This window comes from Cottoperca gobio, chromosome 10 (assembly GCF_900634415.1).
Source record: "Cottoperca gobio chromosome 10, fCotGob3.1, whole genome shotgun sequence".
NCBI classification, from domain to species: domain Eukaryota; kingdom Metazoa; phylum Chordata; class Actinopteri; order Perciformes; family Bovichtidae; genus Cottoperca; species Cottoperca gobio.
In genome coordinates, this window is record NC_041364.1 from 6,061,579 (window position 1) to 6,080,369 (window position 18,791).

Genomic DNA, 18,791 nt, shown 5'->3' on the forward strand with positions numbered 1-18,791 from the left:
GTTGGTGGAAATGTTACTTACTTCAATGTCCAGTTCCTGGGAAGGAAGGACAATTATTTTACTGGTACAAGCAGTCTCTTGGACATTTGGCCCAACCGGTCTTCACAGTAATTTTTGGCAAAATAACACTTGGTGAAGAATTTCAAGGCTCACGGTTCACAGCAGAGAAAGTGGATACTCAGTATTTATTTACCATCGGAAACGTCAGCAAAGAGGACGAAGCAACATACTTCTGTCAGAATGGTGCAACGTATTCACAGACCTTTGTCAATGGCATCTTCTTGGCTGTAAAGGGTAAAATATTTTTTATACTTTCAGTGTTTGTGTCATACAAATGATTTAGATCATTAATTCCTTTAGATGTGTTTTCGCCTGAATGACGCAGATCGTAATCAGCAGAAATCTTTCGTGAAACAGTCCGGAGACTGAGGATTACATTTCCATTTCCATTATGTATAAAAGTATAAATATAATACTTTTGACTGATGAATGACAAGAAATAAAGTATGTCATCACTGTAAAGCAACCTTTACTCTAGAGACTGTGGCTGTTTTTACACGCAGCATTTATGTCTGAAAGAAAAGCTGCATGGAGCCCTTTATAATATGAGGTTCAGCTTTCCTCTTACTGTTGTATTGATTCATTTAGTTCCCTCTAGGAACTTTGTTCTCGATATAATATTTGATCACAATGATGATGATAATAACAGTGTTTGTTGAAGTTGTGGGGAAACATAAAACCCAGCCTCTCTTTTGACCGGTGCGCTGACTTGATGTGTGGAAAACCATACCCTCTCTTTGTTTTACCACTAAAGCAGCTCAGTGCTAGTTATTAAAGGGACTGATTTTAAATCATTTGCAGCCACTTTATATCCTTTTCTACACAAATTGTGGGAGGTCAGAAGAAACATTGTTGTTACAGTGTGTCTGCAAGGCCCTGATCATACACATGCACACACAGCCACAATACAACACATATCTGTTCACAAGCAGCATGAAAGTCAATTTATTAAGAGCAAAATAATCAGTTACATGTGTTACATAGTCCAGCTTGGATGCAACATCCTTTTTTTGATGGATATGGCAAACCCACATATCCTGAGGCATTGATGCGTAAATAGTTTATTAATTTCAATTTGAGATTTTCAAGTTGTCAATTCTGAGGGCCATCCAATCCCTGTACGCCGAAAGGCTCCGCCAGGGCTGCACTTTATCACCAATCCTGTTTGTGATTTTCATGGACAGGATATCGAGGCGTAGTCGTGGAGGAGAGGGGTTGCAGTTCGGTGGGCTGAAGATCTCATCGCTGCTCTTTGCAGATGATGTGGTCCTTATGGCATCTTCAGTCTGTGACTTTCAACAGTCACTGGATCGGTTCGCAGCCGAGTGTGAAGCGGTTGGGATGAGGATCAGCACCTTAAAATCTGACGCCATGGCTACTCCGAGTAGGGACCTCTGGGTCTTTTTTGCGAGTGATAGAGAGCTGAGCCAGAAGGCAAAGCTCTCAATCTACCCGCTGATCTTCGTTCCTACCCTCACCTATGGTCATGAAGGCTGGGTCATGACCTAAAGAACGAGATCACAGGTACAAGCGGCCGAAATGTGTTTTCTCAGACGGGTGTCGTCTCCCTTAGAGATAGGGTGAGAAGTTCAGCCATCTGTGAGAGACTCGGAGTAGAGCCGCTGCTCCTTTACGTTGAAAGGAGCCAGTTGAGATGGTTCAGGCATCTAGTAAGGATGCCACCTGGGCGCCTCCCTAGAGAGGTGTTCCAGGCACGTCCAGCTGGGAGGAAACCCCGGGGAAGACCCAGGACTTGGTGGAGAGATTATATATCCTCACTGGCCTGGAAACGCCTCGGGATCCCCCAGTCGGAGCTGGCGGATGTGGCCCGGAGCAGGGAAGTTTGAGGTTCCTTACTGGAGCTGCTGCCCCCGCGACCTGACCCCGGATAAGCGGTAGACGATGGATGGATGGATGGAACTTGAGCTTTTCTCAGTCACCCGCTCATGCCTGTGCAGCCAGTCCTGATCCTGCGTGCTGACATTTGTCACAGGATGGACTTGACCTACAGGAAGCGCTTTTTTAAAACCAAAATATTGAGGAAAATAATTAAAAGCATGACATTTGTTAAAAACGCGAAGCTCGATGAGGAGACTTGGGGTTCGGTTGACCTGCAGGCCCGGCTCTGCCTATAGAGAGGACTGGTGCTGGTCGTGGTATTCTGCTCTTACAGCAGAGTACACACACTCAGGTGGTGACTCTCTCGTCTTCTTCACTCTTTTCGCTTTCCTTGTGGAGAAATTGAGTGCTGCATAGTTTACTGCATCTCCGTCTCCATCCTGCAAATAAGAATTGTCTATTCATTATTTAATTTCTTTTATAGATTAGGACTATAATATGAAGAACAGTTAATCCCAACCAGGTCTAGAATTTAAAGTTTATCGTCAGGCTGTGGTACAATATCAGATTTTTTTAATCTGACGACTATGTGAAACGATGCCACACAGAGACGCCCGAGGAGTCCAGAGTCAGAATAATGTACACAATTGAAATTGATGTTTTTAGTCTCAATGATATAAACATATTTACCAGGTCAGTTGATTGATCCACTGTCGACTTGTCGTATCCTGGATTACGGGAGGCAGTCGTTGCTCCTGCGGATAAAAGCAAAGCCTTCAGAAAGTGTGTTCACACTGGGGCCTGCCGTCAAATCAACTTCACACCACCTCACATGTTCAGTTCTTTGCTTTACAGTTACACATTTTATAAACTATACTCTTCTAATGCCACTTAAAATCTCAACGATAGCATTAATTTGTTCAGTGCCACATATAATATGTTAGGAAATGTAGATTGTGATCCAGATATAGAAATTTTTCAGGGGACTTCACGGTTTGAATTTATTAAATTTCAGAGAATATTGTGACCTATTCGTCCCACATTTACCCTGTAAAAGTAATTATCAGTTTGCAGAATATGGAATTATATCTACAAAATGTAAGGTGTATCGTACAATGACATACGGTATGTCTGCATAGAGAACATTTCTTTTCCTTTGTAAAACATTTTAGTTTTATTTCCACTTTTGACAAATGAAGACATATGAATGGATGTTAAAAATAACCCAGGACTCAAAGTAGTAACCATTTAATCAGAGGATCACAATTTATATCCTTTACACTAAAACATATAAACTACTACGTACACTTGATTGACACAAAAGACGAGAGATAGAGAAGTAAATTATTCAATAGCTAATATAAACAAATACAACTGTAGGAGACTCATGAAGTAAATGTATGTTCTAGGCTGGGGTTTATTATTAGGTCTCTCCAAAAGTAACTGAAAATACAGAAAAATAACAAATTGGTAACATGAACAAAAATCAATGTCTAAATAAATAATTGTATATTTGAGGAACCTACCTTTGCAATGTTCACAAACTCTCCTTCGATTTAAGTAGAACATAAGGACGGTAATCAGAGTCACACAGCAGGCCAACAGTACTCCAAGCACAAGGACGACTGGGTCCAGTTGTGATCCTGGAATTAGAGAAATGTCCAAATAGACACTTGACACCTCTTTCGTTACTCAAAACTCAATTTTTGTTGTGCAAAATAGTAATTATTGTCTGTTTCAGATACTGTCTTGTTTAGAGAATGTATTTAGGTTTGTTCAACATAACATTTAATCTAATTCAATATCCTTCAGTTTGTTGTCGTAGAGACTTTTAATAATTATCTTTACTTATCAAACTTATCAAGACTATAGTGAGAATAATTTATCAAATACAACAAAGAAACAGTATTTCTCCTTTGACTAACATTTAACATGTCAAAGAGCTGTGATTCTGTCTGACATATGCACATTGAGTTTTAAGAAAAATATATTTATCCATAGATAAATATGTGCAGATTAGCAATTATGAATTATTGATATTCTTTATTAATGTTATCTAATAAAATCTGAACAGCTATAATGTTCAAAATGTACTTAAGATTTCACAAAAGGACATTAAAACATACTTGTCTCCACTTTAGTTCCTTCACCAAACAGGATCTGTCCACATGTGACCACAGCACAGTAGTAAGTCCCAGCATCAGATGAGTTCTGTATAGTTGTGGACAGACTGTAGACACAACTTCTTTCCTTTTGTTCGTCACTGTGAGTGTAAATGATGCTTGGATGTGATCCTCCTGATCCAGATCTGAACCAGTACACATCGTGTTCACCTGGACACTGATCTGCGTTTTCTTTGTCAGTGGAGAGAAGTGAACACTGGAGAGTCACTGAGTCGCCCGGCCGGACCGACTCCGTCTCCGGACTTTGTTTCACGAGGACAGATTTCTGCACATTTTTATGATCTGATTCACAAAAAGGAAGGAATTAAGTAATGGATTGTTTGGTGTTGACAAAGCAACAAACAAAGTCACTGAAATGAACATACCTTACCATTCACAGCCAAAAGTGTGGCGTTAATGAGTTTCATTATGTATGATGATCCTGCTTGACAGAAGTATGTTGCTTCATCTTCTTTGTTTACATTTTTGATGTTAAGAACATACTGAGCGTTCAAATTTGTGACTTCAAATCTTGAGTTGTTAAATTGTCCTTGAAGTTTTATTGACTTTAAAGTTCCAGATGCAACAGTTTGAACCATATATCCAAACTTCATCTTATACCAGTAAATAAACCATAATTCATTTTCACTGGATGAACATGTCAGAGTCAAATTATCTCCAAGTTCAACCACAGTCGAAGAGATCTGGTGAGGAACCTCTGCAGTTTGAATCAGGGCTGAAGAAAAGAGACAAAAGGACAAAAACAATGAAAAAGGAACATAACAAGACAATTAATACAAAGAGTTTGTCTAAACTTGAATATGACCTAAAACAAACAGTTTTACAGGAGTCCTCTTAAAGTAGAACAGTAAAGTTGCACTCACACGCAATACTTAGAAGAATCAAAGCAGCCAGTCCTGCGATCATTGTGCCACAGAGCCCTTCTCTTGCACTACTGATGTCGACGCACCCAAATGGAAGATTTAGTCACAAGGTGATCGAGGTTTACAAAGTAGAAGTCATGGTGATTGGCTGAAATGCAGACAATGCGCATAGACCTAAATGTACCAAACCCTTGATCCTGTCCCCTTTGTATTTATTGTTAGACTAACCACACTGCATTGGAGGTAAAGAATGTGTTAGTTAACAAAGACAAATAATAAACTGAATTCCACTCAGCAATAATAATGAAGCTGAGTTTACAAAATGAAATACTTTTACATTTTCAAAATGTGTAAAATGTAACGTCTTCTAAATGTAACTTTAGTGAGATTGCTTTCTCAGCCTCAGGGAGCATATGACACATATCTTGTAGTTGTAGCAACAAGAGATGTCAGATGGTGCCTGTCTTTTACTTTTCCTACAACAGTGACGCTGCAGGACACAACCTCAGCAATTCTGACTTTCTGAAAGAGAATGCTTGGTGCAAAGCTGTCTGAGCAAACACCATGTAACACACTGATGTGCACAGGCAGCAGACCCACAAAGAACAACTAAATAACCGACTTGTAGGAACTTCATGTCACAACAGTGTGCAGAATTACAACTGTAATGGGAATTTGAAAAATGTCTTGTCCCCTTGAGATTTGTCCCCGTAAAGGCCACATCTAACTGGGTTACTTTCATCAGGGTGTGCATGGTCATTGGTTTTGTCAGTGACATGTCCGGACCTTATTGTTTGGCATTCAGCACAGAATCTCTAGGAATTGCAACAATATTGGGAGAGTCTACAGGACATGATTTATGTCCGGTTCAGTGTTGGTCAGTAAAGCATTACTTATTAACAGAGCTTTTTATGTTGTAAGTACATTTTTGTTGCAGAATGTTTCCAAAATAATGCATTAGAAAACATTTTGTAGGAACAACTACACTGTCTTTATAGTTAACATTGAAAGCAACAAGCAAAGTCACAGGCAACAGCTACACTGACAGACAAAAGCTGTGGTGGGAGATTTCTCCGCCTTTGACCAACCACTGAAGCTGTTTACTCAGAAGAGACCTGCCTGGAGATCAACAGGATATGTAGTGAGGTTAGAGGTGCAAGAGGGGAAGCGCTACAAGAGGCATCAGAAAGCTAATTTCAGTTTCACCAGTATAACTGATAGTTTTCATTTAATCTAATTTGCCTTTTAGTTTCTTTGCTGACCATGATTTTGCAGCAGTAGATTACAACATGGATGTGCTGCACCTTCACAAAGATCTGTGTTGGACCAGTGAATGTGTAGCACTCCCCTGTCCCTCAACAACAAACACCAAAAAAACGCCTTTTTACACAGTTTACCTGACCAGGTGTGGGTTTGTATAACCCTCCTGTACCCAGAAACTATTGAGAATGACAGGAATAATTGCAGCTTTCAAATCACACGTTATTTTCGCAGCCCAACAACCACCAGGCTCAACTTTCTACTGTCTACTAATGTATGTCTGTGCACACATATTCACAATAAAAATACAGGGCAGCATCCAAATGTATTTATCACAAGACAAATAAATGTTTCGAGGGTTTACTACGTGAACAGGAGGTGGCTGAGCACACAGCCCTGGGGGGCTCCCATATTAAGCAGTACAGTGGAGGAAGCGTGAACACCAATCCGAACTGCCTGAGGTCTATGTGTGAGGGATTCCAATATCTAGTTGCAGAGTGTGTTACTAATGCCCTGTTTAAAAATATTGTATTTATCGTATGTTTTTTATTTAAACGCCAAACGTATCGATTTATTTAGAATGCATTATTCTATCCCATTCAGTTTTAGTCAGTCTCATATTTGGGGCCTACAGTGCTATTATGAAAAAAGTATGGAAGTCAAGCAACACATTTCACTTTTGATGTCACCGAAAACGTGAATCTGCTTTTTTCCTGATGAACAACAAAGGTGAGGTTACATAACCCCTGTGAGGTTGAAGGCAACCAGTGAATGTACTTTGTATGATGCAAACACACAGGATTCTTTTATCAACATGGATTTTCTCAAAAATAACAACGGAAGATTTCTGACATAATTCTTTATTTTTATGCTTTGAGTATAAACAGACATATCCATTCGTATTATTTCAACATAGCAACATTAGAAGAAAAAAAAGTTGAAGAGTTGGACTCCCAAAGAACTTGGTATCTCACCCGGGGGCAGTGCTAACGTCCTGCGTCACAGTGTTGTGTGCCTGATGCGCATTCTCGTTGGCTTGTATTGGGTCATTAGGGTTTTATGTGCAGACTATTGCGTGCCTTGAGGCTAGGGCAGGGGTCGGCAACCTGAGGCTCAGCAGCCACATGCGGCTCTTTAACCCCTCTGCAGTGGCTCCCTGAAGCTTTGACAAAAAAAAATCATGGAAATAAATAACATTATTTTTATGTATTTTTTTGTTGCACAGTGGACAACCTTTCAAACGGAACATCTCTTATCTTGGAGTTCGAGGTGATATTGTGACACTGAAATACATTTAATTGAATTTTTACATTTCGTCCACTAAAATATGCATCACATTCTACTGCGTTTACGGGCGCGGCGCCTTTCCCTGCAGGCAGCTAATCTTGAGTTTCCGACCCCCGGCTAACTCGGTAAGCTAACAATGGATACAACTAAAAAAAGAAAAGTCTAATTCTGCAGTGGACAGATTACATTTGCTTTTACTGCCAACGATGCTGGCTGACCTGTCTGCTTGATATGTGGCGAGAAATTAGCTAACAACAAAAAATGTTATGTCGAAAGACATTTCAAGAACAGACACACACAGCATTTGCTGAAAAGTACTGAGCTGGAGATGCGCGAAAAAAAAGCAATTTCTGAACTTCTGCTGAAAGCGGAGCAGAGAAAATATTCCATCAAGAAATGGATGAAGTCTTCAAACTCAACTACTGCTGCTAGTTTTGTGGCCGCTCAGGAGATAGTACGGCGTGGAAAACATGAAAGAAGCATTCTGAAAAATATCAGAGCATCTATTTTCAGACTTCAAAACAAAGATGAAATTGTTCAGAAACATTTGAGATATGTCTCTCTCTGCAAAGACCGTCAAGGACAGGGCCATTAAAATGGCAACACACATCACCAAACAGCAAATTGAGGACATCAATTCAGCTGAAGCATATTAAATCGCCTGTGATGAGTCAAGTGATGTAAGTGATGTTGAACAGACAGCGCTGTTATGCAGGTGTGTGAACTCTGATGTGATGCAGGAAGAAATAATTGAGTTGATACCAATAAAAGAGATTGGTGTTGTCCTAATATCAATATAATCTCAACAGTTTCCTTTGTATTTATGTGATTTCATAAATGCAACAAATATAGTATAACTATTTATGGTATATACAACTTAAGCTGTGTTATGAAATATGTGTTGCGGCTCCAGACACATTTTATTTGGTGGAAGAGGTGGCAAAATGGCTCTTTTGATAGTAAAGGTTGCCGACCCCTGGGCTAGGGTGTATGGGACATGTAAACTACAAGATCAAAGATCCTAATTTAGTTTTATTCTATTAAATGTCCCACACAACCATTGACTCGTCATATTCAGGCCTGTGAAACAGGTTGTTGTGAGCGGGCTGTACGTTATGTGTGTTACTTGTAAAAATAGAATTCAGAATGCATTATTTAGCTTCACTAAATGCTTTGATGGCTAAGCTACATTGTTATGGTTTTATGTGGACCAAACGCTTTGTGAGAAGTCTATATGGGACGTGCAATAATAAAATCAGAGATTTTTATTTTAGCGATTTAATACATGTCAATTTACTCTGTTAAGTCTGGCACATGATGTGATTCTCTTTTCCCGGTGTGGCCCTCAGTGAAATTGAGTTGAACACACCTGTCATAGACTGTGGCGGGGACGGTCACGGAGCTTGCCCAAGCGTTCACTGCTACGTCTTGCAAAACCACATCCACCCGGGTTAAATACCAAGCTCCTCTGTTTCCTTGTCCCAGCCACACTTACCCATAACCCCCTTCTCCATGTGCACCCGCAGAGACGTCTGTGTAAGTGGCAGTTCTAGATCATTTCAAAAGGAGGGAGGGCGTCCCCCACACATTGCACAACTAATCTCATGTACAGTTAATAACATTAACACACGTCATCACGTGTTGAAATGACTTTCTTATATATAACAAAGAGTTTAACGTTTTGATAATCAGTGGATTTCACCCAAACAGAAGTCAGAGCTTATGGTTACTATTGTTGTCTCTTTTTTCTTCCTCTTCATGCTTTTCATTGTCGATAATTCCAGTTCAATGCCTCTGTGTCACCATCCTGACAATAACAGTTTTTAACAAAGGTATTAGAGATTAGTGCTTTGACATCAAGATCAAGTGTAGAATATAGTTATTGGTATATTTGATATCAGCAAATCTCTCTGTGACGTCCTGGATCCTTGTCAAGTTTTTTTAATGCGTAAGAGAAATCATGTATGTAAAAAGGTTATGTACTCCATCTTTACAGTTTTGCTAAACTTACCTTCAGTTTCTTGAGAAGATAAGGACGGCAATCACAGTCACACAGCAGGCCAACAGTACTCCAAGCACAAGAACAACGGGGTCCAGATCTGATCCTGGAATGAGAGAAACTCCTTTTATTTCAATGATTACCTGAAGCAATATTAAGTGTGACACAAAACTCAATTTGTGTCGTGCAAGATAGTAATTATTGTCTGTTTAAGATACTGCCCTGTTTAGATAATTAATTTAAATGTCTTGAACATAACATTTAATCTAATTTAATAGCCTTCTGTTTGTTGTAGTAGAGACTTTTAATCATTTTCTTTACTTGCACCAAACTTATCAAGACTATAGTGAGAATAAATGAACAAATACAACAAAGACATGACCAAACAGTATTTCTCCTTTGACTAACATGTAACATGTCAAAGAATTGTGATTCTGTCTGACTCATGCACGTTGAGTTTTAAGAAAAATATATTTATCCATAGATAGATTTATGTAGATTAGAAATCATGAATTATTGATATTTTTATACATTTTTATCTAATAAAATCTGAACAGCTATAATGTTCAAAATGTACTTAAGATTTCACAAAAGGACATTAAAACATACTTGTCTCCACTTTAGTTCCTTCACCAAACAGGATCTGTCCACATGTGACCACAGCACAGTAGTAAGTCCCAGTATCAGATGAGTTCTGTATAGTTGTGGACAGACTGTAGACACAACTTCTTTCCTTTTGTTCGTCACTGTGAGTGTAAATGATGCTTGGATGTGATCCTCCTGATCCAGATCTGAACCAGTACACATCGTGTTCACCTGGACACTGATCTGCGTTTTCTTTGTCAGTGGAGAGAAGTGAACACTGGAGAGTCACTGAGTCGCCCGGCCGGACCGACTCCGTCTCCGGACTTTGTTTCACGAGGACAGATTTCTGCACATTTTTATGATCTGATTCACAAAAAGGCAGGAATTAAGTAATGGATTGTTTGGTGTTGACAAAGCAGCAAACAAAGTCACTGAAATGAACATACCTTACCATTCACAGCCAAAAGTGTGGCGTTAATGAATTTCATTATGTATGCCGATCCTGCTTGACAGAAGTATGTTGCTTCATCTTCTTTGTTTACATTTCTGATATTAAGAACATACTGAGCGTTCAAATTTGTGACTTCAAATCTTGAGTTGTCAAATTGTCCTTGAAGTTTTAATTTGTTGAAAGTTTCTGATGCAATAGTTTGAGCCATATATCCAAACTGTATCTTATACCAGTAAAACAACCATAAATCATTTTGAGTGAATGAACATGTCAGAGTCAAATTATCTCCAAGTTCAACCACAGTCGAAGAGATCTGGTGAGGAACCTCTGCAGTTTGAATCAGGGCTGAAGAAAAGAGACAAAAGGACAAAAACAATGAAAAAGGGACATAACAAGACAATTAATACAAAGAGTTTGTCTAAACTTGAATATGACCTAAAACAAACAGTTTTACAGGAGTCCTCTTAAAGTAGAAAAGTAAAGTTGCACTCACACGCAGTACTTAGAAGAATCAAAGCAGCCAGTCCTGCGATCATTGTGCCACAGAGCCCTTCTCTTGCACTACTGATGTCGACGCACCCAAATGGAAGATTTAGTCACAAGGTGATCGAGGTTTACAAAGTAGAAGTCATGGTGATTGGCTGAAATGCAGACAATGCGCATAGACCTAAATGTACCAAACCCTTGATCCTGTCCCCTTTGTATTTATTGTTAGACTAACCACACTGCATTGGAGGTAAAGAATGTGTTAGTTAGTAAAGACAAATAATAAACTGAATTCCACTCAGCAATAATAATGAAGCTGAGTTTACAAAATGAAATACTTTTACATTTTCAAAATGTGTAAATTGTAACGTCTTCTAAATGTAACTTTAGTGAGATTGCTTTCACAGCCTCAGGGAGCATATGACACATATCTTGTAGTTGTAGCAACAAGAGATGTCAGATGGTGCCTGTCTTTTACTTTTCCTACAACAGTGACGCTGCAGGACACAACCTCAGCAATTCTGACTTTCTGAAAGAGAATGCTTGGTGCAAAGCTGTCTGAGCAAACACCATGTAACACACTGATGTGCACAGGCAGCAGACCCACAAAGAACAACTAAATAACCGACTTGTAGGAACTTCATGTCACAACAGTGTGCAGAATTACAACTGCAACGGGAATTTGAAAAATGTCTTGTCCCCTTGAGATTTGTCCCCGTAAAGGCCACATCTAACTGGGTTACTTTCATCAGGGTGTGCATGGTCATTGGTTTTGTCAGTGACATGTCCGGACCTTATTGTTTGGCATTCAGCACAGAATCTCTAGGAATTGCAACAATATTGGGAGAGTCTACAGGACATGATTTATTTCCGGTTCAGTGTTGGTCAGTAAAGCATTACTTAGTAACAGAGCTTTTTATGTTGTAAGTACATTTTTGTTGCAGAATGTTTCCAAAATAATGCATTAGAAAACATTTTGTAGGAACAACTACACTGTCTTTATAGTTAACATTGAAAGCAACAAGCAAAGTCACAGGCAACAGCTACACTGACAGACAAAAGCTGTGGTGGGAGATTTCTCCGCCTTTGACCAACCACTGAAGCTGTTTACTCAGAAGAGACCTGCCTGGAGATCAACAGGATATGTAGTGAGGTTAGAGGTGCAAGAGGGGAAGCGCTACAAGAGGCACCAGAAAGCTAATTTTAGTTTCACCAGTATAACTGATAGTTTTCATTTAATCTAATTTGCCTTTTAGTTTTTTTGCTGACCATGATTTTGCAGCAGTAGATTACAACATGGATGTGCTGCACCTTCACAAAGATCTGTGTTGGACCAGTGAATGTGTAGCACTCCCCTGTCCCTCAACAACAAACACCAAAAAAACGCCTTTTTACACAGTTTACCTGACCAGGTGTGGGTTTGTATAACCCTCCTGTACCCAGAAACTATTGAGAATGACAGGAATAATTGCAGCTTTCAAATCACACGTTATTTTCGCAGCCCAACAACCACCAGGCTCAACTTTCTACTGTCTACTAATGTATGTCTGTGCACACATATTCACAATAAAAATATAGGGCAGCATCCAAATGTATTTATCACAAGACAAATAAATGTTTCGAGGGTTTACTACGTGAACAGGAGGTGGCTGAGCACACAGCCCTGGGGGGCTCCCATATTAAGCAGTACAGTGGAGGAAGCGTGAACACCAATCCGAACTGCCTGAGGTCTATGTGTGAGGGATTCCAATATCTAGTTGCAGAGTGTGTTACTAATGCCCTGTTTAAAAATATTGTATTTATCGTATGTTTTTTATTTAAACGCCAAACGTATCGATTTATTTAGAATGCATTATTCTATCCCATTCAGTTTTAGTCAGTCTCATATTTGGGGCCTACAGTGCTATTATGAAAAAAGTATGGAAGTCAAGCAACACATTTCACTTTTGATGTCACCGAAAACGTGAATCTGCTTTTTTCCTGATGAACAACAAAGGTGAGGTTACATAACCCCTGTGAGGTTGAAGGCAACCAGTGAATGTACTTTGTATGATGCAAACACACAGGATTCTTTTATCAACATGGATTTTCTCAAAAATAACAACGGAAGATTTCTGACATAATTCTTTATTTTTATGCTTTGAGTATAAACAGACATATCCATTCGTATTATTTCAACATAGCAACATTAGAAGAAAAAAAAGTTGAAGAGTTGGACTCCCAAAGAACTTGGTATCTCACCCGGGGGCAGTGCTAACGTCCTGCGTCACAGTGTTGTGTGCCTGATGCGCATTCTCGTTGGCTTGTATTGGGTCATTAGGGTTTTATGTGCAGACTATTGCGTGCCTTGAGGCTAGGGCAGGGGTCGGCAACCTGAGGCTCAGCAGCCACATGCGGCTCTTTAACCCCTCTGCAGTGGCTCCCTGAAGCTTTGACAAAAAAAAATCATGGAAATAAATAACATTATTTTTATGTATTTTTTTGTTGCACAGTGGACAACCTTTCAAACGGAACATCTCTTATCTTGGAGTTCGAGGTGATATTGTGACACTGAAATACATTTAATTGAATTTTTACATTTCGTCCACTAAAATATGCGTCACATTCTACTGCATTTACGGGCGCGGCGCCTTTCCCTGCAGGCAGCTAATCTTGAGTTTCCGACCCCCGGCTAACTCGGTAAGCTAACAATGGATACAACTAAAAAAAGAAAAGTCTAATTCTGCAAGGACAGATACATTTGCTTTTACTGCCAACGATGCTGGCTGACCTGTCTGCTTGATATGTGGCGAGAAATTAGCTAACAACAAAAAATGTAATGTCGAAAGACATTTCAAGAACAGACACACACAGCATTTGCCGAAAAGTACTGAGCTGGAGATGCGCGAAAAAAACGCGATTTCTGAACTTCTGCTGAAAGCGGAGCAGAGAAAATATTCCATTAAGAAATGGATGAAGTCTTCAAACTCAACTACTGCTGCTAGTTTTGTGGCCACTCAGGAGATAGTACGGCGTGGAAAGACATTCACAGATGGAGAATACATGAAAGAAGCATTCTGAAAAATATCAGAGCATCTATTTTCAGACTTCAAAACAAAGATGAAATTGTTCAGAAACATTTGAGATATGTCTCTCTCTGCAAACACCGTCAAGGACAGGGCCATTAAAATGGCAACACACATCACCAAACAGCAAATTGAGGACATCAATTCAGCTGAAGCATATTAAATCGCCTGTGATGAGTCAAGTGATGTAAATGATGTTGAACAGACAGCGCTGTTATGCAGGTGTGTGAACTCTGATGTGATGCAGGAAGAAATAATTGAGTTGATACCAATAAAAGAGTTTGGTGTTGTCCTAATATCAATATAATCTCAACAGTTTCCTTTGTATTTATGTGATTTCATAAATGCAACAAATATAGTATAACTATTTATGGTATATACAACTTAAGCTGTGTTATGAAATATGTGTTGCGGCTCCAGACACATTTTATTTGGTGGAAGAGGTGGCAAAATGGCTCTTTTGATAGTAAAGGTTGCCGACCCCTGGGCTAGGGTGTATGGGACATGTAAACTACAAGATCAAAGATCCTAATTTAGTTTTATCCTATTAAATGTCCCACACAACCATTGACTCGTCATATTCAGGCCTGTGAAACAGATTGTTGTGAGCGGGCTGTACGTTATGTGTGTTACTTGTAAAAATAGAATTCAGAATGCATTATTTAGCTTCACTAAATGCTTTGATGGCTAAGCTACATTGTTATGGTTTTATGTGGACCAAACGCTTTGTGAGAAGTCTATATGGGACGTGCAACAATAAAATCAGAGATTTTTATTTTAGCGATTTAATACATGTCAATTTACTCTGTTAAGTCTGGCACATGATGTGATTCTCTTTTCCCGGTGTGGCCCTCAGTGAAATTGAGTTGAACACACCTGTCATAGACTGTGGCGGGGACGGTCACGGAGCTTGCCCAAGCGTTCACTGCTACGTCTTGCAAAACCACATCCACCCGGGTTAAATACCAAGCTCCTCTGTTTCCCTGTCCCAGCCACGATTACCCATAACCCCCTTCTCCATGTGCACCCGCAGAGACGTCTGTGTAAGTGGCAGTTCTAGATCATTTCAAAAGCAGGGAGGGCGTCCTCCCCACATTGCACAACTAATCTCATGTACAGTTAATAACATTAACACACGTCATCACGTGTTGAAATGACTTTCTTATATATAACAAAGAGTTTAACGTTTTGATAATCAGTGGATTTCACCCAAACAGAAGTCAGAGCTTATGGTTACTATTGTTGTCTCTTTTTTCTTCCTCTTCATGCTTTTCATTGTCGATAATTCCAGTTCAATGCCTCTGTGTCACCATCCTGACAATAACAGTTTTTAACAAAGGTATTAGAGATTAGTGCTTTGACATCAAGATCAAGTGTAGAATATAGTTATTGGTATATTTGATATCAGCAAATCTCTCTGTGACGTCCTGGATCCTTGTCAAGTTTTTTTAATGCGTAAAAGAAATCATGTATGTAAAAAAGTTATGTACTCCATCTTTACAGTTTTGCTAAACTTACCTTCAGTTTCTTGAGAAGATAAGGACGGCAATCACAGTCACACAGCAGGCCAACAGTACTCCAAGCACAAGAACAACGGGGTCCAGATCTGATCCTGGAATGAGAGAAACTCCTTTTATTTCAATGATTACCTGAAGCAATATTAAGTGAGACACAAAACTCAATTTGTGTCGTGCAAGATAGTAATTATTGTCTGTTTAAGATACTGCCCTGTTTAGATAATTAATTTAAATGTCTTGAACATAACATTTAATATAATTTAATAGCCTTCTGTTTGTTGTAGTAGAGACTTTTAATCATTTTCTTTACTTGCACCAAACTTATCAAGACTATAGTGAGAATAAATGAACAAATACAACAAAGACATGACCAAACAGTATTTCTCCTTTGACTAACATGTAACATGTCAAAGAGTTGTGATTCTGTCTGACTCATGCATGTTGAGTTTTAAGAAACATATATTTATCCATAGATAGATTTATGTAGATTAGAAATCATGAATTATTGATATTTTTATACGTTTTTATCTAATAAAATCTGAACAGCTATAATGTTCAAAATGTACTTAAGATTTCACAAAAGGACATTAAAACATACTTGTCTCCACTTTAGTTCCTTCACCAAACAGGATCTGTCCACATGTGACCACAGCACAGTAGTAAGTCCCAGCATCAGATGAGTTCTGTATAGTTGTGGACAGACTGTAGACACAACTTCTTTCCTTTTGTTCGTCACTGTGAGTGTAAATGAAGCTTGGATGTGATCCTCCTGATCCAGATCTGAACCAGTACACATCGTGTTCACCTGGACACTGATCTGCGTTTTCTTTGTCAGTGGAGAGAAGTGAACACTGGAGAGTCACTGAGTCGCCCGGCCGGACCGACTCCGTCTCCGGACTTTGTTTCACGAGGACAGATTTCTGCACATTTTTGTGATCTGTGTGATTCACAAAAAGGCAGGAATTAAGTAATGGATTGTTTGGTGTTGACAAAGCAGCAAACAAAGTCACTGAAATGAATATACCTTACCATTCACAGCCAAAAGTGTGGCGTAAATGAATTTCATTATGTATGATGATCCTGCTTGACAGAAGTATGTTGCTTCATCTTCTTTGTTTACATTTCTGATGTTAAGAAAATACTGAGTGTTCAAATTTGTGACTTCAAATCTTGAGTTGTCAAATTGTCCTTGAAGTTTTATTGACTTTAAAGTTCCTGATGCAACAGTTTGAACCATATATCCAAACTTCATCTTATACCAGTAAATAAACCATAATTCATTTTCACTGGATGAACATGTCAGAGTCAAATTATCTCCAAGTTCAACCACAGTCGAAGAGATCTGGTGAGGAACCTCTGCAGTTTGAATCAGGGCTGAAGAAAAGAGACAAAAGGACAAAAACAATGAAAAAGGGACATAACAGGACAATTAATACAAAGAGTTTGTCTAAACTTGAATATGACCTAAAACAAACAGTTTTACAGGAGTCCTCTTAAAGTATAAAAGTAAAGTTGCACTCACACGCAGTACTTAGAAGAATCAAAGCAGCCAGTCCTCCGATCATTGTGCCACAGAGCCCTTCTCTTGCACTACTGATGTCGACGCACCCAAATGGAAGATTTAGTCACAAGGTGATCGGGGTTTACAAAGTAGAAGTCATCGTGATTGGCTGAAATGCAGACAATGCGCATAGACCTAAATTTACCAAACCCTTGATCCTGTCCCCTTTGTATTTATTGTTAGACTAACCACACTGCATTGGAGGTAAATAATGTGTTAGTGAGTAAAGACAAATAATAAACTGAATTACACTCAGCAATAATAATGAAGCTGAGTTTACAAAATGAAATACTTTTACATTTTTAAAATGTGTAAATTGTAACGTCTTCTAAATTGAACTTTAGTGAGATTGCTTTCACAGCCTCAGGGAGCATATGACACATATCTTGTAGTTGTAGCAACAAGAGATGTCAGATGGTGCCTGTCTTTTACTTTTCCTACAACAGTGACGCTGCAGGACACAACCTCAGCAATTCTGACTTTCTGAAAGAGAATGCTTGGTGCAAAGCTGTCTGAGCAAACACCATGTAACACACTGATGTGCACAGGCAGCAGACCCACAAAGAACAACTAAATAACCGACTTGTAGGAACTTCATGTCACAACAGTGTGCAGAATTACAACTGCAACGGGAATTTGAAAAATGTCTTGTCCTTATCAAAAGCGTTTCGCTACAAAAGCTCATTTCCCCGTAAAGGCCACATCTAACTGGGTTACTTTCATCAGGGTGTGCATGGTCATTGGTTTTGTCAGTGACATGTCCGGACCTTATTGTTTGGCATTCAGCACAGAATCTCTAGGAATTGCAACAATATTGGGAGAGTCTACAGGACATGATTTATGTCAGGTTCAGTGTTGGTCAGTAAAGCATTACTTATTAACAGAGCTTTTTATGTTGTAAGTACATTTTTGTTGCAGAATGTTTGCAAAATAATGCATTAGAAAACATTTTGTAGGAACAACTACACTGTCTTTATAGTTTACATTGAAAGCAACAAGCAAAGTCACAGGCAACAGCTACACTGACAGACAAAAGCTGTGGTGGGAGATTTCTCTGCCTTTGACCAACCACTGAAGCTGTTTACTCAGAAGAGACCTGCCTGGAGATCAACAGGATATGTAGTGAGGTTAGAGGTGCAAGAGGGGAAGCGCTACAAGAGGCATCAGAAAGCTAATTTCAGTTTCACCAGTATAACTGATAGTTTTCATTTGACCAGCCTTTTTGTAACATATTCCAACAATGCACAGTTATATGAAAACACATTTTATATTTGGAGATCTTTTTGGCAAGAATAAATGATGTAGAGTAAGAGAACATGATTTTGCAGCAGTAGATTACAACATGGATGTGGACCAGTGAATGTGTAGCACTCCCCTGTCTCTCAACAACAACCACTAAAGAAAAAAACAAAGACATTCACTCACTGCCATTGCATGAATAAAACGCTGTTTTACTGACTAGGTGTGAGTTTGTATAACCGTCCTGCACCCTGAAACTATTGAGAATGACAGGAAGAAATGCAGTTTTTAAATCACACCTTGTTTTGACACCGCAACCACCACCAGGTTTAGCTTTCCACGCATCACGTTTGTCCGTGGTGATTAATAATGTATGTCTGTGCACACACATTCACA

The 18,791-nt window shown here is 39.2% G+C and overlaps 3 protein-coding genes across 3 annotated transcripts; all 3 read right to left on the reverse strand.

Moving 5' to 3' along the window:
- Nucleotides 1–1,882: 1,882 nt before the first annotated feature.
- On the reverse strand, nt 1,883–5,021 carry LOC115014866 (uncharacterized). The gene is made up of 6 exons (XM_029441972.1): nt 4,946–5,021; nt 4,453–4,797; nt 4,026–4,364; nt 3,426–3,542; nt 2,590–2,654; nt 1,883–2,339 (listed from the first exon to the last, which is right to left on the reverse strand). The coding sequence occupies exons 1-6, from the start codon at nt 4,986–4,988 to the stop codon at nt 2,190–2,192; spliced, it is 1,059 nt and encodes a 352-aa protein (XP_029297832.1). The 5' UTR covers nt 4,989–5,021; the 3' UTR covers nt 1,883–2,189.
- A 2,028-nt stretch (nt 5,022–7,049) lies between these two features.
- On the reverse strand, nt 7,050–11,063 carry LOC115014850 (uncharacterized). Its single transcript, XM_029441945.1, has 5 exons — nt 11,021–11,063; nt 10,528–10,872; nt 10,101–10,439; nt 9,504–9,597; nt 7,050–7,367 (listed from the first exon to the last, which is right to left on the reverse strand). The coding sequence occupies exons 1-4, from the start codon at nt 11,061–11,063 to the stop codon at nt 9,506–9,508; spliced, it is 819 nt and encodes a 272-aa protein (XP_029297805.1). The 3' UTR covers nt 7,050–7,367; nt 9,504–9,505.
- Nucleotides 11,064–13,124: 2,061 nt separating this feature from the next.
- LOC115014816 (uncharacterized) lies at nt 13,125–17,191 on the reverse strand. The gene is made up of 5 exons (XM_029441897.1): nt 17,118–17,191; nt 16,625–16,969; nt 16,194–16,532; nt 15,597–15,690; nt 13,125–13,442 (listed from the first exon to the last, which is right to left on the reverse strand). The coding sequence occupies exons 1-4, from the start codon at nt 17,158–17,160 to the stop codon at nt 15,599–15,601; spliced, it is 819 nt and encodes a 272-aa protein (XP_029297757.1). The 5' UTR covers nt 17,161–17,191; the 3' UTR covers nt 13,125–13,442; nt 15,597–15,598.
- Between the last annotated feature and the right edge of the window lie 1,600 nt (nt 17,192–18,791).

What these genes read in the sequence shown, in the direction of transcription:
- LOC115014866 (XM_029441972.1), bottom strand. Translation starts at nt 4,988, where the DNA reads ATGATCGCAGGACTGGCTGCTTTGATTCTTCTAAGTATTGCGT. An exon ending in GATTCTTCTAAGTATTGCGT is followed by an intron (nt 4,798 to 4,945) that starts GTGAGTGCAACT and finishes TCTTTTCTTCAG; the next exon opens with CCCTGATTCAAACTGCAGAG. An exon ending in AGTTTGTGAACATTGCAAAG is followed by an intron (nt 2,655 to 3,425) that starts GTAGGTTCCTCA and finishes TTTTATCCGCAG; the next exon opens with GAGCAACGACTGCCTCCCGT.
- LOC115014850 (XM_029441945.1), bottom strand. Translation starts at nt 11,063, where the DNA reads ATGATCGCAGGACTGGCTGCTTTGATTCTTCTAAGTACTGCGT. An exon ending in CACACTTTTGGCTGTGAATG is followed by an intron (nt 10,440 to 10,527) that starts GTAAGGTATGTT and finishes TTTGTGAATCAG; the next exon opens with ATCATAAAAATGTGCAGAAA. An exon ending in AGGAACTAAAGTGGAGACAA is followed by an intron (nt 9,598 to 10,100) that starts GTATGTTTTAAT and finishes CTCTCATTCCAG; the next exon opens with GATCAGATCTGGACCCCGTT.
- LOC115014816 (XM_029441897.1), bottom strand. Translation starts at nt 17,160, where the DNA reads ATGATCGGAGGACTGGCTGCTTTGATTCTTCTAAGTACTGCGT. An exon ending in GATTCTTCTAAGTACTGCGT is followed by an intron (nt 16,970 to 17,117) that starts GTGAGTGCAACT and finishes TCTTTTCTTCAG; the next exon opens with CCCTGATTCAAACTGCAGAG. An exon ending in CACACTTTTGGCTGTGAATG is followed by an intron (nt 16,533 to 16,624) that starts GTAAGGTATATT and finishes TGAATCACACAG; the next exon opens with ATCACAAAAATGTGCAGAAA.